Source organism: Sprattus sprattus (genome assembly GCF_963457725.1).
Source record: "Sprattus sprattus genome assembly, chromosome: 9".
Taxonomy (NCBI): Eukaryota; Metazoa; Chordata; class Actinopteri; order Clupeiformes; family Clupeidae; genus Sprattus; species Sprattus sprattus.
This window is the reverse complement of record NC_137928.1, coordinates 32,154,302-32,177,127: the sequence shown is the minus strand read 5'-3', so window position 1 is coordinate 32,177,127 and position 22,826 is coordinate 32,154,302. Positions and strand designations below refer to the sequence as shown.

Sequence of the window (22,826 nt, the reverse complement as noted above, 5' to 3'; positions counted from 1 at the left end):
GAGTTGCAGCGTTTTGGGCCACAGGCTATTGACAGCATACGGAGCCGTTGGCGTACCTTTTCTAAAAAGGTTTCCTTTCCCGACAGTAGGACTGTCGGAGTTGTAGTCAAGCACACAGACTGGGAAGCGTGGGTTTCCTCCATCGTTGGACTATTAAGGCGAGACACGGCAGGTGAAATATCGATTTTTTTCATGCCCTGGTCAAATTTGAGATTTTGGGCTAGTTTGCCTCTTTAACTTGTTATCTTTCATACTACCATAAAGAAAACGTCAAAATTACACATTTAAGTGTCTGTTTCACTGCATTTAGTTCAGCCGCGGCATCCATTTTCTCCTAACTTTACCAAGAATTCTCCCTTGAACCACGTTCAGCGATTCGTCTTTTTACACGTCATCCGTCATGTCTGGAATGACTTTAACGCTATGAGTCTCGATCAGAAGGCTGTGTAATCCAAATATGGGCATTTCCTTTCTTTTCAGCAACCAATCCTGACTTTCTGAAGGGATTCATTGGCTGACGGCGCTTTTCTGCTAACGTGATTCGCTCAGTGCCCCACGTGTTGTCTTTAAATGCGGTTTTCTCAAAATGAGTGTTTTTTCATTTTTAGGTACACATTTCTCAGCCTATGTAGAACCTAGGTACACCACACTTCCCAGTTTCACACATAGCATTGTTATGAAGACTTCTACAGATGGATTTATTTATAAATTGTTCCTGGCCAGATTTATGGGTCATTTTACCTGGAAATCATGGCGAAAATAGGGTTTTTAAGGCCACAGATAGTATATTTTGATTTCCCAGGTCATAAAAGCAGATATCCTAAAATCCATCTGAGGATTTTTTGTCATTTGATATATAAACAAAATAAAAAAAGAATTTTGGTCCTGGCTTTATCACAGTTTAAGATTCATGTACCTGAAATATATGCAAAAACGTGCATATTTAATGAGATCCAGCCTAATTAGCATAATTAAATATGCAGAATTCAAAAACTTGTAATACATTTTTTTCTTGTAATGATGTATGTAATCAACTGGTAAAGTTTCATGGTGATCCCTTGTATTTAAATGTTTTACCCTATTCACCTGCCATGTCTCGCCTTAAGGATTTAACCTTTTCCACACGGAATACTCCGGATTTCCTTCTTTGGATATTTCTTCTTTTGATGGATGTAACGGTGCAAACCCATGCCAGCGACGCGACGTGTCGCATCAGAATTCCATCGCTTTGAGTGGGCATGGTGTAGCGTGTGGAAATAGCATACAGTCCCCAATTTTCAAATCGTCAAAGACGACACCAAACAATCTCATTGGCCGCTGCCGGGAAAAATCGCTCCTCATTTGCATAAGTTTCAACATGTTCAAATTTTCATCGATCGCGTCGCTCAGATCGCTCATCTATGTCACAATGGACTGGCTCCCGTTGAAATGCATTGGGTTTAGAAATCGCGTCGCTCACAAAGGTGACATGGGTTTGCACCGTAAGAGACCGTGGACAATGGACAATACGCATGTATGGGTCGGTATTTTGTGATTAACGGGTGACAATTTGTCAACGCAATTTTTTTGTTTGTTTGGTTTAAGAATACAGAAACGGTTGTGACACTTATGAGCGTGAGACTATGTTTATTATGAAAGACAATCTGAATATATAACATGAGAAATGTAAGGAAATCATCTACTTCGGACATACAACAATGTTCATAACTATATGTAACCTTCAATCTTCATAACTATATGTAACCTTCAATCTTCATAACTATATGTCACCTTCAATGTTCATAACAATATGTCACCTTCAATGTTCATAACTATATGTCACCTTCAATGTTCATAACAATATGTCACCTTCAGTGTTCATAACAATATGTCAGCTTCAATGTTCAGAACAATATTTGTTCACCACCATAAAGGTTGTTTTTTAAACTTGTAGGAGTTATGAAGTTATAAAGAGAGTTTTGAAAATGGCTAGAAGATGTCGCAGTTACAATATATTTCTGTTTTAATTTCTCAGAATCAGAATCAGGTTTTATTATTTTACTTAAGTAAGTTTGCACAAACAAGGAATTTGCCTTGGTGCAGTGGCTCTCATCACAACACAAAACAATACAACAGTGCAAAACAATACAACAGTGCAATGGTCTAACAGTCCAAGAAGTCTAAAAAAGTATATACAAGGAGTATATATACAATAGTGCAAAGTGGAGTCCAGGAAGAGCAGGACAAAAATAAATACTACACGGTATGAGTATGACGGTTATACTTCGCTTTACTTTGTGATGTACACTGACATAAGCCTTTAAAGCCTTCTAGTGAAGGGTCCGTGCCATGTTTGTTTATGCCTGCAGAGCATGTTAGCGGTGTTGCTAACTCAGCATGGACAGGACTCAGGAGGCCTTTCAGGTGACAGGTCACTGACCACCGCTCGCGGCTATATTACTATAGATAAATATAATTAACACTTCCAACCCCAAGGGCTTTTTTTGACTCTGTTAGGTAGTTTGCCATGCCTGATATTTTTGTATATTTTATCTAACTAAAAACCATGAGGCAAAAGTGGCATTTATGATTGTATTCTAGAACAACTCAGCAATAATACATGAGAGTAAAAGGAATGTAGTAAAACAAAGTTTTGTATTACAGTTTTTCACTATTGTTAAAAAGTATAAAGCAAAAATTCGGCACAATCTGCACAACCTTCACGTCATGTATCAATCGCTCGCCCCAAGTGGGAAATACTTAAGATTCCCTTATCTACATTAGAGTCCGATTTTCCTTGTGAACACACTGATGTCAATTACACATCACGTTGTTGTCAAAACAGTGTACACAAAGTTCTGTTGTTGCACACAATTTTCAAGTAAAATCTCAAAGCATCAACCTGCAAACCACAAATAGTCAAATCTCTAAACTTTCAGGTCTTTTGACCAATTTGCAGTGAGGACTGCTACATAAAAGTGTCTTGAGCCTCTGTTTTGTTGGATAAACTATTGAAAACTTTGAAAAGATCCACAACCAGAGAAGGAGAGGGGTAAGAGTGAGAGGAGGAAGAAGAGGAGGACAAGAAGGAGGAGGAGTAGGAGGTTGAAGAGTAGGAGGACAGAGAGAAGGAAGAGGAGGACAAGGAGGAGGAACAGAATGAGGACAAGGTGAAGAAGGAGGAGGATCAGGAGAAAGAAGAAGGAGAATGGTCATATCTAATGAGATTTGGGCCGCTGTGGTAGACCATGTTTTCATGGTTTTTCATTAGAACCTTCAGGATGGAGAACAAGTACGAAATCTGATTGCCTTGTGTACTGTAATACTGCATATCAATATAATATACGTAGTGTGCTCACAGTATTTGTATTTTGCAGGACTGAAAGAGAACCACACTGTGGAGGAAGAAAACACACTTTCAATATTTTTTGAAAGCAAAGTAGCATTTTCCAGGAGATATAAAGGGTTTTGCATTTTCAGTTAGTTGCTTTGGAATTTGTGTTTAGAGTTTTGAGACAGGGCATGCTTTCAAAAAATGTGTGTAAGCAATTGAGAAAAACTATAAGCATTTTGTATACAATTTTATGTCAATACAATCTGGTGGAACAGGAGACTAAAATTGTAAATATGGTTTGTGAGAACAACGGTATTGCTGTTTTATGTTTGACTATGAAAAATGTAGGCCTACACTGATACATTTTACAAAAGGAGAAAGGGCTCAATGAGACATTGTCATTCATATGGTGTGTTTCGATGATTGTGTTTTCAATTTTGCACTTCTGTGTGCTGTAAATGCTTGGTAGTGTGCAGCTAATGCTTAGTTGTGTGTACTAAATGAATGTATGTGTGTGTGTTTTGAAAATATGGCTGTGTGTACCAAATGAAAACACGAGTTCCATTTTGTGAACAGTTAAGAGATTTGATAGCAAAGAGTCATCTTGCAAAGGGAGTGTCAGGTTTAGCATTTTGTGTGTGAGGTTTTCAATTTTCTGTGTGCAGTTTTGAGAAAGACGTTACTGTTTTGAAAAACGGGTTTTAGCAACAGTGAAAAACTGTAAAATGAAATATAAAGACACTAAAATGAAATCTAGCTTTAGAAGTGCTCAGACTTTGTACACATTGTAAATATTTTGGAAGTTTCCTGTTTTACTCTGAACCCTGTAAACAAAGGTGTTTGCTCCAAAAAGGTGAGTTTAGCATTCAAAAAGTGTGTTTGGTTTCTATACTAATTAGAATATAGAAAGTGACAATTTTCTTCACACCACTATGCATATTGATGAGAGATGTGTGAACATTCTGGGACACCTTGGTCAAAAGACAATGGCCAGCACGTAATGGCCCTTGAATGTCTTTGTGGCCCTCTCCCCCCTACAGGTTTTCTTGACACATCATGACCCAATAGTAATCACTGAATTAGCATTTCTTTATCATATGAATGGTTGTCATTTGCTAATGGACGGATCGTATGCTCCTGAAACCTCACTCACAGACTGAAATGTGCAAAGGATTAGTTATATTCTCCTTACAAAGTGATTATTTATATTTGAGTTTCAAACTGTAAATATTTTAAAAGAAAAGGGTTTAAGGTTGCTGTAGGTGTTAGTTTCATGTTTGTAGGACAAAAACTCACAGAGATTTTTAAATATCTCAAAATACAACTAAGTGCCCCACGGGGCACCTTGGGGCTAGAAGGGTTAAACAAATCATTTACAAATGAGTTTTATAAATAAAATAAATTAGTCCAAGTTGATTTTTGTGATAGTTGTAGGGTTCAATCCTACACCACCATGTCCCTCTCCTTGACAGTTCAGGTCAACATTCTCTCTGTTGTCTCTTATTCTCTCTGTTGTCTCCTATTTTTCTCGGTTGTCTGTCATTCTCTCTGTTGTCTCTCATTCTGTCTGTTGTCTATCTTTCTCTCTGTTGTTTCTCATTTTCTCTGTTGGCTCTCATTCTCTCTGCTGTCTCTCATTCTCTTTCTTGTATCTCATTCTCTCTGTTGTCTGTAATATTCTCTGTTGTCTCTAATTTGTTCATTCCACTCTTCATTGAATGGCTCCCTATGCCTCTCACACAGATTGTTGAGGATAAGCTCCATCCCCTATAAGATTGTAACCTACCCACAAATCATTTTATTTTTGTATTGTGAAGGTTTCTCTCTGCCATGTAATGTCCCAAATCTTTGATTGGTGCCGTGAGAAGGTAAAATCTCCTCTTCACACCATGGCATGAAAAAGGGAGTTTTCACTCATGTTGCCCTGCAAGAGACTTGGTCTCCCCCTCTACAATGGTTGGGTCCGGGCTCCCCTGTGTCAATGTTTGGATGTAATTGGACCAATTAAGCCCAATGGGCTGCCTTATTTAAAGGGTGCCTCATTGCTTAGTGGCAAGAGAGATGAAAGAAGCATTGAGAAAAATTGGAGAGGCATGAGAGAAAGAACACTTACCTGCTGTTAGGTCAAGTGCAAAGACTGTTGAGATGCATGTTGAGAACAGCTAGTATTGTTGCCTAGTTCTGGTGCCTAGTTTTGGTGCCAAGTTCAATGTGCCTAATTTTGTTGCCTAGTTCAATGTGCCTCGATTGTGCCTGCTTAGTTTTGCCTTAGCCTGAGGCTTCAGCGTGTCCGTCAGCGAACCACCAGTACACTTGGCTGAAAAACCCTCTTCTCCTGATAGTCCTTGCTTACAAAGAGTGCACTACAAACTTGTAGTATCACAGCTAACTGGACTATAGTCTCGTTTAAGTGGAACTAGCCAACAGTGAACCGCCTGCCAAGTATGAACGTGCACAATTTTTGTTTTGTTTACCCTATTAAATGAATTGCTGCAGCAAGGGGAAATACAAAATGCTTCGTTAGGCTTTTCTTATTTACATCGTCAGTGCTATCACTAGTTAGCTAATATAATGAAATGTAGAATTTCCAAGCCAACCAACCTCATGACATCAAGTTCTGCAGTAGGACAATATGATGCTTCACTCATTCTTTTTAATCTAGTCTCATTGAAAGTGTTTAACTGTACTGTGCAGCAGTACAGGATGCGCAGGAGCAACCATGTTCCATGCCAATTTAGGTAAATCCTCAGGACCTGAATTTAAATTTCAATCATTTTAAGTTATTGTACTTAATCTTACACACCCAAACTAGAAAACCACCCATTCAGTTACTCTTGTGACACTATACAGACCCTCTGGCTTCTACACTGAATTTTTATCCAAGTCACTAATAGAGCCTACTGGGTTTTCCCAACATGGAAACACACCAACTCATTGCTGCAACCATGTCATTGACCTTGTATTAACATATGGCATAGAAAATGATCACCCCATAGTTCCACCTCAAAATACTCTCCTTTCAGATCATCACCGTATTACACTCAACATGCCATTAGAACTCTGCACAACATAAGAATGAACCCACTTCTACAGCCATGGTTTTATCTGACAAAGAGAGTAACCAAGCAGGAGACTGAACTAAAGTCTGTCTCAGAGATGAAGAGAAGAGATGTCAGATGCCGATCTGGCCTTCTTTCTGTTGAAAAGTCCGTGCTGTCTGCTCAGGGAGTCGAATTGCGAAAATGCACGAAATAGACGAAAGATGAAGGTAGGCAAGGTCTTCTGCACTCATTTGTTTTCATCTGCGTTTGAATACCTGACTCAACAGCCATACCTTCAAAAGTACGTCACTTTATAAGAGACGAGTGAAACTAAATATGTTTTCAGATGCCTTCTTTGTAATCCAAAGAAAAAGTTCCTGTCAACGTCAATGACATCCAACACAAACATACGAACACACGAATTTCATCCATTCAACCGTTTTTATCTGACTGACAGTTGTGTTGATCCCTAAAATTGCATTGACTTGGCATGCAGTTTGTTTAACTGAAAGTAGCTTCTAATGTATCAAACTACTTTTGACAGGTTTATGTAACTTAGATTGCTACTTTTTTTGTTGAGTGGTAGCTTCTGTGTAGTGAAGCTTAATTTATTGTAGAGTAGCTGATAGCTTAGCACACTACAAATATCAAGTAGCTTGCCCAACATTGCAACTCGGACACTTGAATTCGAAGTTGAGAAAAAAAACCTCCCCTGCCTCCTATGACTGCACGTCCCTGGTCATCTCCCTTGGCAACCTCCATGTCTGTAGTAGAAGCAGGCCTGTGCAGAGTTCTGAACTGGTTTGAGCTGGTTTAACCTGGGATCATGAGGTCAATAGCTTTACTCAGCCATAGATGCCCACCATCCCCAAGCAGCCTGCAGGTGGGTCAGGCCACATCTGATCAGGACTGGTCTTTTAAACACGTCATGCACTGAGCCAGGGTACCCAACCATGATTCGAGTCGTAGAAGTACTAATAGGTTGAAGTTCGACATGAATGGATTTTTAGATTTACAACTTTGTTATTATGCTGTGGAATGTTTGCTTTGCTTGATAATAACATAGCTGGTGTAAATGTCCTCGCTTGTTTTGCTGCAGAGCATTTGTGGTGGAGTGCGTCCTTCAAGGCAAGGCCTCAAGGAAAAGGAAGCGCATGGCTCTTCCTGACCTGGTTGAGGTCATCAGGGAGATGGATAGAGAGAGGGAGGCCCTGGCAAGAAACAGAAAGGCGTTGCTTGAGCAGGGGGGAGAGGGGAGAGGCGAGAAGCGAAGGAGACAGGAACTAAAGGCACAGGAGGGGTAATGGAGAAAAGGAGAGAGACATACACAGAGAGACACACAGACACAGACACACAGACACAGACACACAAACACACGCACACACACACACACACACACACACACACACACACACACACACACACACACACACACACACACACACACACACACACACACACACACACACACACACACACACACACACACACACACACACACACACACACACACTTGAATATACACTGTCTGACTGTACATAGAAGTGCATCTGTTTAAGCCATAATGGTTAGGATGTGTAATTTTTGTTCAGAATTTGGCAGCACTGATTGCATAGGGGAGAAACATTTCATCAAGGCTGTGAGCCTATTTCTCCCACAGTCTTGTCACGTCACTGCACCTTGAGCTCTTCATGACTAAAAGTCTGTCAATGAATAGTTGTATTTCAGTTTCGGAAGTTTCATTTTGGAATTTGTTTTGACAAACCAATGCATAAACACGTAATTGTATATTTTTCTGGTTTATTTGCATCTTTAACACATTACAGACATACAGTCTCAGCTCTGACAGTTTAGATGTTTTTAAATGTGAGATAATCCAACCTCTGCTCTTTGATCTGGCAGCTTCTTATGTATACTATGCAACAATTGAGGTATGGTTTTACAGGCAACTCGTTTTGATACCACCTCCAATTCATTGTGATAGAATATGGCCATCTGAAAGACATATAAACACCTGTGTCTTTCCCACTAGCCATCCAAGATATGCCCTATGTAGTTCAGTGTCTTTCTCACTAGACATCCAGGATATGCCCTATGAAGTTCAGTGTCTTTCTCACTAGCCATCCAGGATATGCCCTATGCAGTTCTGTGTTCTGTGCTGAATGGTTGATGCCTGTCCAATCGGGGGAGATCATCAACATATTGGTGCCGTTGTCAGGATGGTACCGATGTGTCTTGGTGGCTCTGACCTACATACTCTGGTGTTCCCATGTGAGACTGTGACCAATTGTACCTACATTATTTTGAGCCCTGCGTGAGGACGGTACTGATTGAACCCACACTGATGCTCTGCCTTTATTTCCAGATGTTTTTAATGAACTGAAAGTTCCGAATTTGTACAGGTCCTGTTTTAACTATTTCAATTCTCTCTTTATCTGTTAATTTGTCACGCCATATTGCTGGGTCTTTACTGATCACTGTATGCCATTGCTGTTACTCGCATTGGTGACATCACTGCTCCCGTTATCATCCAGCTGTGCTTTATTGGAAATATTAGCATTGACTCAGCCAACATGACCATGGATCTCCAGCTCATCACCTGCCCACCCTCTGCATCAGTGGATGAATTAGTGGAGCTCTATAATACATCCTTGAGCTGTGTTTTTGATGCCCCTGTGAAGACACGTGAGGTCAATTTCTCACGCTCTGCTCCTTGGTTCACACATGAGCTGCGGAAAATAAAAACAGCTGGGCGTGTCCTGGAACGACGCTACAGACACTCTGGGCTGACTGTGCATAAACTGGCCTTCCGTGAACATCAAAGGGCCTACTCCAACTCACTTAAATATGCTCGCTCACAGTTCTATTCCAACTTAATTAATAAAGACCCTGGCAACTCTAAACAGCTTTTTACCACCATAAATCATCTCCTGAAGCCACAACCATCCTCTTCAACTGAGGCTACAGAGGAGCAATGCAACAGCTTCATTGACTTTTTCAGATCCAAGGTCAACAACATTCGCTCTCAGATGTCAAGACCCCCAGCTCTGCTTCCCTATGACACCAACACCTCATCTGCGAGTGTGCTGTCTCCTCTACATCTCGCTGAGGTTGGGGAGAGCCATGTTGAAGAAATCCTCAGAAAAATGAGATCGTGTACCTGTGCCCTGGACCCCATTCCCACTGCCCTGCTCAAGTCACACATCCCCACTCTCAGTCCTTTCATCACCAAAGTCGTTAACCTTTCCCTTCAGTCTGGCTGTGTCCCACCTGCCCTCAAGGTTGCTGTCATCCGTCCCCTTCTTAAGAAGCCCACCCTGGACCCGGAGGTTCTAGCCAACTACAGGCCTATCTCAAACCTTGCCTTCCTGTCCAAGGTGTTAGAGAAGGTAGTTACTTCTCAACTTCAGGACCACCTCAAACACAACAACTTGTTTGAAAAATTTCAATCAGGATTTCGTTCAGCCCACAGCACTGAAACAGCTTTGCTCAGGGTGACAAATGACCTGCTGATGACAGCCGATGCAGGATCACCCTCACTCCTCATCCTCCAGGACCTGACTGCTGCATTTGACACAGTGGACCACACTATCCTGCTAGAGCGCCTCCACACCACCATTGGACTATCAGACTCTGCACTCAAGTGGTTTCAGTTCTACCTTTCTGGCAGAACTGAATATGTCTCACTGGGAAGTTGCAAGTCCAGACAGCTCCCTGTCTCCTGTGGTGTTCCGCAAGGGTCGGTCCTCGGCCCCATCCTCTTCATTATGTACATGCTCCCCCTCGGACGCGTCATCAGCAGACATGGGATGTCTTTCCACTGTTACGCTGATGACACACAGCTTTATATCAAAACTGCCCCAAGCCCCACTGCAGCCATGTCATCTCTCAACGCCTGTCTTGGGGAGATAAAGGCATGGATGAGCAACAACTTTCTCCAGCTTAATAGTAGCAAAACTGAAGCCCTTTTTGTTGGTACCCCACACCAGGTTCAGTCATCCTTCTTGACTCATCTCACCTTCGACAGCCAGGTCATCCCCCTCTCCTCCACAGTCACTAATCTCGGAGTTAGGTTTGACTCTCACCTGAACTTTAATGATCATATAAAACACCTGTGCAAAACCTCTTTTTATCATCTAAGAAACATCTCCAAACTCCGCCCCACTTTAACCCTATCAGATGCAGAGAAGCTTGTCCACGCCTTTATCTCCTCAAGACTGGACTATTGTAATTTCAGTTGGCTAGAGTGGGTGACGTCACAATGACGTCACCATGTTAGTCTATGAGAGAAAAAGGTGATGAAAAAGAGGAATAAAAAAGGAGTGGCAAGGAGTACCGCCACGAAAAGATATAGCAGGTTGCACCGGATCGGGCCGGACGTTTCGGTGTTTGAACGGCGTCTCTATCTCAATCGGGCGAGGCGTAGTTAGCTACAAGAAAAACGGGGAGAATAAATAAATAAACTAGAATGCGTTTCGTGTGTGCTTGCTCTGTTGCGGCCATGACCGAGAGAACAAGTGCCTTGGAATTGGGGCAGGTGTCAGCTCTCCAGCTCTCCCTGCTGGATGAGCATGCACAAATGAGTATGCATGAGTGAGTATGCATGAGTGAGTAAACATGAGTGAGTATGCATGAGTGAGTATACAAAAGTGAGTATGCACGAGTGAGTATGCATGAGTGAGTATGCATGAGTGAGTAAACATGAGTGAGTATGCATGAGTGAGTAAACATGAGTGAGTATGCATGAGTGAGTATGCATGAGTGAGTAAACAAGAGTGAGTATGCATGAGTGAGTATGCACGAGTGAGTAAACATGAGTGAGTATGCATGAGTGAGTATGCATGAGTGAGTGTGCATGAGTGAGTGTGCACGAGTGAGTTAACATGAGTGAGTATGCATGAGTGAGTAAACATGAGTTAGTATGCATGAGTGAGTAAACATGAGTGAGTAAACATGAGTGAGTATGCATGAGTGAGTATGCATGAGTGAGTATGCACGAGTGAGTATGCATAAGTGAGTATGCACAATTGAGTAAACATGAGTGAGTATGCATGAGTGAGTAGAGCCCTGGTATGGAAGGTGTCTCTTAATATTCCTAGTCATACAGTTGAATGGAGAGGGACAGAGAGAGAAGAGGAGCCTTGGGACCTTGGCGCAGGTGTCAGGGAAGCAGTCCAAGCCAGTTTAATGACCCCATTATGATGTCATAATGCCACAGAGTTCTGCCATGCAAGTCTATGGGGAAAAAAGGTGATGAAAAAGAGGTATAAAAAAAGAGTGGCAAGGAGTACCGCCACAAAAAGATATAGCAGGTTGCACCGGATCGGGCCGGACGTTTCGGTGTTTGAACGGCGTCTGTACCTCGAACGGGCGAGGCGTAGTTAGCTGCAAGAAAAACGGGGAGAATAAATAACGGGCAAGCACACTAATAAAGAAAACTTATGAAGAACAATACTGTGCTTCCCTACGGGCAAGCACACTAATAATGTGAGAAAAAAAACACAGTAGTTGATTTTCTACTTGGGCCTATAATGATTACATTCATAAGAGAATTGAAGAGAAGAGAAAGAAGGAACATTTCAAGGCTTTGAGAGAATTTGCAGTCTGACTATCAAACACGAAGGCCTCTCCATTTCTCCCTCCGTGTGTGTGTGTGTGTGTGTGTGTGTGTGTGTGTGTGTTTGTGTCTCCGTGTGTGCCTCAGAAGAGAGAAGGCCGCTCCATGTCTCCCCTCCGTGTGTGCCTCAGAAGAGAGCAGGCAGCCAACTTTTTACCCAACCCCCAATTTCCTGTCCTATTTGGCAGCAATACGAGAACGAGGGGGAAACAAATTCTCTCACTCTTTTCTCCCATTTTGTTCACAACAGCTCCAGTATTTCTTTGCAAGTACAGTCGTGACCAAAAGTTTTGAGAATGACACAAATATGCATTTTCACAAAGTTTGCTGCTTCAGTGTCTTTAGCTATTGTGAGATGTTACTATGGAAGGCTGAAGAATAATTACAAACATTTAATAAGTGTCACTGGCTTTTATTGGCAATTACATGAAGTTAATGCAAAAAGTCAATATGTGCAGTTTTGACCCTTCTTTTTCAAGACCTCTGCAATCCGCCCTGGCATGCTGTCAATTAACTTCTGGGCCACATCCTGACTGATGGCGGCCCATTCTTGCATAATCAATGCTTGGATCCTCCGAGAGCCACTTCTCCCAACCATCCAGGAACAGTTTGGTGATAAACAATGCCTTTCCCAGCATGATGGAGCACCTTGCCATAAGGTAAAAGTGATAACAAAACATTGAAATTTTGGGTCCATTGGCCAGGAAACTCCCCAGACCTTAATCCCATTGAGAACTTGTGGTCAATCCTCAAGAGGCGGGTGGACAAACAAAAAAACATATTTCTGACAAACTCCAAGCATTGTTTATGCAAGAATGGGCCGCCATCAGTCAGGATGTGGCCCAGAAGTTAATTGACAGCATGCCAGGGCGGATTGCAGAGGTCTTGAAAAAGAAGGGTCAAAACTGCACATATTGACTTTTTGCATTAACTTCATGTAATTGCCAATAAAAGCCAGTGACACTTATTAAATGTTTGTAATTATACTTCAGTCTTCCATAGTAACATCTGACAAAAATATGTAAAGACACTGAAGCAGCAAACTTTGTGAAAATGCATATTTGTGTCATTCTCAAAACTTTTGGCCACGACTGTACAGTCACGCTTAAGTACATACAGTCACGCCAACCATGAAGTAGTTCCATGAAGAAAGTCCTTTCAAGCCAAGGTATAACTCAGAATTATTAATTTTGTTTGATAACATACACTTTCACTGCCTCTCCTTCCTTCACTCCTGTCCCCCTCTTTCTATCTCTCTCCCCTTCCAACCTCAGGCCAATGTGTTCCCTCTTTTTGAACTGGGTTTTGCTCAAGGTGACACTCTCCTCAGACAGGATTCATGTCTGTTCCTTCCTAGGATGGTCTAGGGCAGGGGGTCCCAAAGTGGAGTCGAAAGATTGTGTGAGAAAAAAAAACATTAAAACTAGATAGATTTGCAGTTCCTGATGGAAATACCAGTGCATGTAAAGGGAAACATTTGAATAAATAAAGCGTAAAAGATTAAAACACAATTTAGAAAAAAAAACAGAGAGCAGCAAAAAGACTGATAGAAAGAGAGGGGGAACAGGAGAGGCAGACAGTATGGAGTGTATGCAGGACAAAAAGATAGAGTTAAAGAAAGATAGAGAGAGAGAGACAGAGAAACAGGCAGATCAAGAGATAAAGAATGAGAGAGGATATACAGTATAGATACAAAGAAATTGTTAAGTTAGATATTAAGATAGAACAAGAGACATTTAAATAATTTAAGACATTTAAAAGACATTCCATATTTGAGACTTCAGCATGACACTTACAAACGGTGTGCTGCAACGGCCTGGATGATCGCTTCATTCTTTGTTAAAGTAGTGTATAGCAGTGCTAACTGCAAAATGGAGTAGGCCTACGTGAATTACAAAATATGTGTGTCGGTAAGAATACATTGTACATCTATAAGTTTACCATTTATTTTATTTAGCATTTCAGTCTAATTTCACTTCCAACAGAGACATGACCCTCCTCATATACCCCCAGAATGCACAGCAAGCAAGGGCGTCAGTTTGTTTTTAGAAGTGGTGGGGACAATAACCATAAGCTTGAGTGTGGTTTGAAAAGTGCTGGGTACCCTTATGTAAGCTATTCATCAATTCAACATTGCATTACAATATGCTCTACAGTGTATTGTCAGGTGTTGAAAATCCCATTCAAACAATAAAAGTTGAAAACCACAGATTGTGTTTTGGCTTGTTTTGCAAAACGGTGTTGGAAACACCAGGGTATTGGCTCGGGATATGTTATACTAATACACATAGGACAAAGACCAGTGTTGGCAACTTAACACTTCTCTTGACATCAACAAAGTTTACCAGACAAACAATGTCAGACTGCAAAGGGTGTACGAAATGAAACGAGGTACTGAGCATCAGCCAGCGGCGTAACAATGTCTTGACTTCCCCCTTACCGTCGTTACGTCACAAACAATGATAATGCAATTTAGCGAGACGCAGGCCAATGTACTTATGATGTACAATACACATTAAGGGTTGCTACAATATGTTGTCATGAAAACACCAATGAACACAGTATTTCATCGATCAAACTGATTTTGGAGAAACAGTGTAAAATGAGCAGTAGACAACACATGGGGAAACATTAATACAACTTCTTCAGGGGGTTATCAAACATTGTTGTGAATTACGAACATTTACATGGATTTATTGGAACAGCCGCTCGACAGCGCCTGCGGTAACAAAACAAACTTCCTCCAACAATATCTTATTAGGCGTATTATAAAACGTAACATGCATGACGTTTAGAATGGCATTCTGCGGTAAGAAACAATAGCAGAGCCATGCACACCTCGCCAAAGGCTGATGTAACAAAGTGGTTATCCACAATCTGAGCTTTTGCTATTTGTTGCGCTCATGACTGCTGAGAGATCGCTGCTTGAGAAGCAGGACGTAAACTATAGGAGTTGACAGTATATCAGACAGTAAACGGTATGTGATTAGCCTACCCTGGTGGGCCTAATTTCCGTTGGGCTGGGGGTCAGAGACGTACCGTTCTCCTGAACACTCTTCGCCACAAATCCAATTGAAGATAATTTTGGCAGTTTTGCCACCCTTTCATCCTGCTCGTTGCGTTCATGCCGCTTTCTACAGCCACTTTTGTGTTTGAAGGGCATGGGGTAGCCTACTTATCGCTTATTCAACACGCAATGCAACACAACACAGGGTGGGAAGTTATCGCAACAATTGTGGGTGGGCTATAGAATATTTGACAACAAAATAACCCAGACATCCTTGTGATTTTTCGATGGCAATATTACTTAAAGGGGCCATATTATGAAAATTCCACTTTTTTTAGGGCTTCTACTCGTTAATTTGGGTATCTGGCATGTTTAGTAACCCAAAAACTGCGGGAAAAAACAACCCCCGCGATTTGTTATGGTTCTTGTACGCCAGAAACGTCATGCTTGAGTGACTGCGAATGAGATTCCTGTGAACTCTCCCGTCACAAGACAATGGGAGGTTCCCTAGAATCCCTACATGGCCTTGGCCCACCCCCAACCTCACACCCCAGCCACCCCCCCCCCATTTGTTAGATATAAATAATTTGCCAGAGTGAATCATACCGTTCCTGCAACGCTTGGATATACTTTGAATAGCTAGCTAGCAGCATGGCGAAAAGTTCTGGAGCAAAGTTCTCAAGATGTGCTGTGGTCGGCTGCACAGATCCGCACAAATCTATACATCACGTTCCAGCCTCAGAAGACACAAGAGCGAAATGGATTAATTTCATTTTTGAAGGCAATGTCCCGGAAAGAGTTGGGAAACTGTTGTTTGTGTGCGCAAACCATTTTGAATTGGACTGTTACCAACCTGGGCCAATATAACGCTGGACTCGCAACAAGACTGACCTTGCAAGCGGGTTCAGTACTATCTATCCGTCGCATTTCAGACGAGGGGAATGTAAGTATTTTTAAAAATAATTCTTGTATGTGCATTGACCATTTAGTGTGGGTGGTTGGCAACGTAAGGAGTGTAGTTGGGGAGACGTTAGCATTAGTTCGCTAGAAATGTGGGCAATGTGTGGAGGCTTTTCGTAAAAGTATCCATGACATAGGGAATGTATTTCACGTATGTGTACAACCTATTTAGAATGGCTGACCATACTTAAAACGGCAGTGAAAGAGACTTGAGCCAACAAGAACTTTTGCCACTATGAGTGGTGCGTGCGAGAGGATATTAGCATGCTAACGTGTTACTTTTAGCTACAAACTCGAGAGTTGGCGTATGCAGTTAGTAGTTCGCTAGAATGTGATACCTTAGGCTAGTCATGTATGCCTTGTACAGCATTTAGTTTGAATTTGCCTACGGCAAACAATAAGAAGATTTCTGTGAAGTAGTTTGTTAGGACTTCGAGGTGTTGACACTAAAGAAACCTGAGGGGCTTTGTACAAGTTAGCAACATTAGCATCTTGTAGTGTGTAGGAGCCAGCTGACAAATCAATTGCTAAAGTGGCCAACGAATTTTTGTGTGAACAGTTAGGCTAGCCTTTTTAATCTTGGTTAACAGTAGATGGTTCGTTTGGATGTCTATGAAGGGGAATTTGTGTCAAAGTATATAGTGTCTATAGTTTTCTCATCCATAACATTCCCTTGTGAAAATGCTTTGTGTTGGGGCGGAGGGAGGTTAGTCACCTGCAAATACGAAGGCAATTAGTCCTGCTGGTGACACCTTCGACACAACAATGATGGGGTCATACATGTTTAATGGGCACTTAATTGTTCATGAACGACGTGATTAGCAGCTAAGAGACTCACCTGCATTTACCAAAACATGCATAACATTGCTGCTCTCTTATTGTTTAGGCAAGCACCTCTACTCAGGGCCAGAGAGAAAGGCAAAGTGGACCTCCATCCTGAACCATCTCCAAGACATCCACTCCCATGATGACCCTCTCTACCCACAGTGTTTGCATCAGCCACGCATTTCAAGGGACAAAAGCAAATGGTTGAAAGCAGGTATGTTCACCCAATTTGCATTGTAAATGTGAGGCTTGTTTATCTATGTACATGTATAAACAAACCAAATAACCAATGCCATAATCACTTTGAAGCTATAGTTTTTTTTTTTTTTTTTTAAAGGGACACCAGCCTTCTTCAAGTTAGAGAAGGCGTTGACTAACAGGAGGGTCCTGAAAGATGTGGGGAAGCTGAGCCCTCACTACCAGACCTCGTCGTTGGAGGCTTTCCACAGCCTCATTCTGCGTTTTGCGCCCAAAAACGTAGTCTTTCCTTTTCTTGGAATGTTATGCAGGTAACAGTACGATCATTTTTTCTAAGAAATGTATACCTATTATGTATTATACTAACTATTATACACCCATACACACATGCTCTTATAAGTATTATTTTCTCCCCAAAGACTCTACCTGGCAGCCCTGCATTTCAATGAAAATACTGGGCGTCCCCAAGCAACAAGTTCAGCTGGTGAGCCGCTATTTAAAGTGAACTTCCCAAAATATAAGAAGGGCGAGTGCACTGCAAAGCCTGTGAAAGCAGATCCAACCTTCCGTGAGTGGCACAGGCTTTATTTCAAATTCCACAAAATCAAACAATGTACAAACAGTATGTGAAACATAAATAACATAACATTGCCTTTTTAAATAGTCTTCATAATAAATAGAATATAATTATAAAATAAAATATACAAAAATGTGCAACAATGTAAAAGTTTTGGATTGTTTTTTTGTATTATAGGGTACGTGGATAACCTCTTGGACCTCATCTTTGACGATGTTTATCAGAACCCGGCCCCATATGTGAATGCGCTGCTGAAGATCCCAATACCCCCGTTTCTCTCTGCCCAGTTTGAGAAACCTGACAAGCAGGAAGTTATAGGCCGCTATGTGTCCAGGTTCAATCGAGGGCAGGTCTGACCCCGTATACCTTCCCTGTGCATCAGGGAACACTCTGCGTATCTGGAGCACAACGCAAGAGGGCAGGACCACTCTGATTCTTCGGCCCAGATAGCCCCAACACCAGCTAACAAAACTTCTGTACACCAAATACCTGTAACGTCTGAACAAATGTTACACTGTGTTTAGAGAATAAAAGGTTACACACATAAAGTGTTCCTTTGTTAACAGTATGGCAATTGATGGCACAAATTATTTTTAAATTGTAATTTTGTAATCAATGTTTTTAATATACCTTTGTATTTATAATATACCTTGTATTTATTACCGATGTACCAGCCATTACATTTAATAACTATGTTTAAAAAGCTCTATGGCATTCATTCTAGCAATCTTTCTGACAATAAAAGTGTGTATACACAGTTTTGTGTGCCTTCAAAAATTGACACGTGTAAGATGAGCAGTTAGCAAAGTAATACAGAGGGAAGGGTAATTTATTGTATTTTTATCCTCTGTCATATTTGTATTGCAGAAATGACTGATAACTCATGCATACAAAAAAAAACCGTACTGCTCTATTCCTCTTTCACGTAAAGGCCCATAATCTGCCCTATATATGTTAAATGCATTCTGCAAAGAATAGACATTCAAACACACAGGTTCAAGGCCTGGATGGTCAACCATGCATGCTGTCGGGTTCTCAAGCTGAAGTATTCTTCTTGTAACCTTGAATATTGAGAGTAGGTGACATGGAATATAAAACAGATGATGACTGCATATTTACAATGTCAATGTAATTCACAAATACTTCAACCTGTGGTATCTCCCTGCAGCATACATTTTCAGGCTCCGTAGGCATTTTAGCACACTTGCCACAAGTACACCTGTATAAACAAAGAGTATTATAAAGTGACAACCTTGCAGGTAAACTTTATTTGAACGTTGTGTTCATATTACAGACATAAGTCATCAAATACAACGATGTAAACGCTAATAAATCCAGGTAAAACGTTAGAGAGAGTGCTTTTATCTAACCTGCGAGGACGTGGGTGGGCCCATTATACATCTACTATATGCAACTCCGGAGTCCTGAGGTAAGTTGAGTGAATGTTCACAACAGAACGTACTCATGTAGCAATTATATCTTTATGGCGTTCCCGTTACTTGCATTTACATAAACACTTACAAACAGTAACTTATAAACACACTGTATTTGCTACGCACCATTATGCTACCAACACCGCAAACTAGACTGTGGCCCATTAACAAACAAATAAAGAAATGTAGAAGCGACAAAGTTTACTTACCATTCAGAAACGTTTTGTTGAGCCCTAACTTCTTGAATATGTTCGGAAGCCTCTTGTTCTGCTTCTGGGTCTGACTCTGGCTCAAACAGATACGGTTGTACGATTCTGTCTTCTGCAGTAGCCATCTTTCTATATTGTAGTTAGCTGCGTAGGCTATGCGAGCGCATTTCTTGGAGGAGGGGGAGGAGTGAAGGGGGAGGGGGGAGCTGGCTCATTAGCATTTAAAGGAACAGGCACTCAATACAGGGCAATCTGTAGGGAGCTGTTTTTGACAGGGTGAAAAGGGGGCTGTATTAAATTATTCTTGTGGTATTTTGACCAAAATATGTTACTGGCATTTCATAAATACCCCAAGGAACCATTTCAACTTGTGATAAAAATGGGCATACGATGGGTCCTTTAATAAAAACGAGACTCGTTTCATTCAGCAAAAGGAAAATGAGGCTTAATTAATTATTTGCTGTTGTCAAGACTGACTATTGTTAAAATGGTTATTGGGCAAGTGATAGCTCATAATTATGAATAACTGTCACCGTTATTGAGAAATGTTTGCGAATTGATGGGAGTGGATCATACGCAAGATTTAGATTAGACAATTTCGGTTGAGTATGTGGGGATTTTTTCGGTCACAATTGGTTTGCACATTTTTAAAAGTGGTGGGGACAAAATTCAAATTATGAATAGTGGTGGGGACATGTCCCCCCCGCCCCCCCCGTAATTGACGCCTATGACAGCAAGAGTATTTCAAGTTCGTCCAGAGAGGCACGCCCTCCACTGGGAGGTATACCTGGAAGATGGACCTGCTATAATCTCCAGTTGACGTTAAGCACGTTCATGTGCACAAGATTTTACACTGATTTGACTTTGCTCAGATTTATGAAGGGAATTGGGTGCATGTTCTGCATAAAAACATGAGAATGTGCATGGTCCTACAGAAAGGTGCACGCAAAAAGTGTAAAAAGAGAGAGGCTACTCAGAATGGTGGAGAAACATCTGTGGGGCTAACATCTGTATGGCAACAGTTTGGCTATTGTGTAAACTTAACTATGACAGCAAAGCCAGTGTCAAAGACCTGCAACAAATAAGGCAGCCCTTTCCTGAGGGCTAAACTTCAACCCAACGACAGTATAAAGGGTGTAAGATTCATGATCAAGTAGCTGCTGTGTCCACCAAAAGTTGGCCAGCAGAATATCAAAAATGGTTATCTTATAATGGTCACAATGGAAAATTCCCCACACTGGATTTGCTCAGACACCTGGGGTCAGGAAGCAAACTGAGGTGTGAGTGACTGCAATTAATCATAGTATGGGAATGGGGGAGGCCATTGAGAACCATCTCAGACAGAGAAACCAGATTATCATAAACAACAAAAGGTTGCCAGACTTGATTGCATTTCAAGCCTAGCTAATTTACATTAGAAGCCTATAGGAGGGGTCTTAAAACAGTATATATGACTAGAATTGTGGAGGCTTGTTATTCAGTCCTACACGGCTGAATCCGGAGTAAGGCTGCTTCGTCACTGCACATTACTGGCATAAAGATTACTGCATCAGAAACAAAGAAACGTCCTTCATTTCTTACAAGGGTAAACAACAGTCATTTACTAAAAACATGTTTGACTGAAAGCCTGCGCTCACAGCCACTGGGTGTCCATTTAGAAAACAGAGATGTATTTAATCTTGTGTTTAAATGGACCGAAATTAAAGAGGTTATGGTCAAGAGTAACACCAGTGTCTGAGTGTAGTGTAACTTAATGGCAAGAAAATGCCTTTCATAAATGCCTGAGGTCTACTACTATAAACCATGTTTTATCCTCTGGACTGTATGTGTGGATTTAAAATAGACTTGCAGTCCTTACTTCAACAATGCTCTTCAGATCCCGTACGTAGGCCTGCTCTGTCTCCACTATCTCCAGTGCCACCCTCTCCATCCGGGAGAGTTTAGGTATCAGCATGAAGGAAGTGGAGGCTTGTCCGTCATGGCTGCCACCCCCAGCTGCCACAGAGGTGCCCATGGCAGAGTCAGGAGCACAGTCCTGCAGCAGCATGGTCACGGGCATGAGGTCCAGGCTGATGTCAGAGTCTTGACAGGAGGGACCCCCCCCAATGAGCAGAGAGAGGGAGGAGGAGGAATGACTGTCCTGCAGGGAGGCTGAGGAGGTGGAGGCGCAGAGACTGATAGGGCGCTCATTGTCTGAGCACAAAGTGTTGACAGAGGTACAGCTCCCCAGAGAGGTGCGCTTGGATGTAGCCATGTGGCTTATAATGCTACTGAGAGAAGACATGGAGCACGGCCTCTTCGCCACTGAAAAATTAAGAAGATAAAAAAATGAATTGAATTTCAATCAGGGATAGGGATCTAAATAAAATACAATAGACAATACAATGATAAACTACATCAACAATCATAAAAAACAAACAATATCACTATGGCAAGTGGTCATATACAGTATATCATTCAAATATGACACATTTGTGTAAATATTGATAGGAGATACTGTTTGCAATGACTTTTGATATGAAGTTTTATGGTGGTGCTCCGTTTATTTATGTATTTGGCACAGGCATTCCACAGACCTCACCAAGCCTCTGAAACTGATCAGATAAGACACAGAACACAACTTGCTCTCGATCTCAAAAGTAATAGTTGGAAAATGGGAGCTCTGCCAAAATAGTTCATTTCAGTTTATGAGTTTAATTCAAATTGAAGGTCACTATGACACTGTGTGGAAAACCATTTATCATGGCTTTTAATTGTAGCATCTACCATTAAAGATGACATTCATTCATGGCTTTGGGTCTATAAAGTGTCTTGAGCCCATTTTAACCACAGAGTGTAAAATTCTAGATCATGAAACAAGACGGAATGCAGGGCCAGAAGTACATGAGACTCTGCAACATGTTTTGGCAATAAAACTAAGCTCGTTTTATGTTATTCATATAATTACTTTTAGCAATGATATGATGATTGGATGGGAATTTAGTAATGATTTTTGGTAATGGACTTGACTATGAGATATGGGTTAATGATCATAGTCTGAACCCTAATGTTTAGGCAGTTTTAATGTTCAATGTTATGATAAGTTTGCTTGTTCTTGTCCTATGAATGAAAAGCCACATGCTATGGATTTTGTGATACTGCCAAAGTTTTTTTTTTTTACCTAAGATTAGAGGATATTTAAGGGTTGTTCACTTTAACCTGAGAGCTCAGGAACTTGGCATGTTGTGGTTGCAAGAAACACCCAATTTAAAACATGGTGATGTTTACAACTACACTATAGAAAGGCGTGTTTTGTTTACATCTGGGACAACGTTTGATTGTTTGATCATGAATATGTCTGATTATGTTTCATTATGGTTTCATTAGGTGTTTTTTTATTTATGATCAGATGGGGAGATTGTTAGATATAGGTCGGTTTCTCATACAAAACCATATCAATTGATCCCCTACACAAAGTGGTTTGGAGTCAGGGCCATTAGACCTGATTGTCGGCCTTTGACAACAGCCACGACAAGATGTTTGGAGCCAGGCATATTAGCATTTAGATAACCATGGTCAAGCTAGCCATAGGCACCTGTCTGGCTTTCACACACCCATATTCCCTTGCCCCACACCTCACACCTTGACCTCAAACTCCCCCATGGAA

The 22,826-nt window shown here is 41.3% G+C and overlaps 1 protein-coding gene across 1 annotated transcript in view; it reads right to left on the bottom strand.

Moving 5' to 3' along the window:
* The window catches only part of plekhg2 (pleckstrin homology domain containing, family G (with RhoGef domain) member 2), a gene marked incomplete at its 3' end in the record, with an annotated part of 90,936 nt that overhangs the window by 54,466 nt on the left and 13,644 nt on the right, over positions 1-22,826 (bottom strand). The window contains exon 3 of the mRNA XM_080845103.1: positions 21,039-21,484. Within this exon, the coding sequence (XP_080701229.1) occupies positions 21,039-21,484 (446 nt within the window). The remainder of the gene's footprint in view (positions 1-21,038; positions 21,485-22,826) is intronic.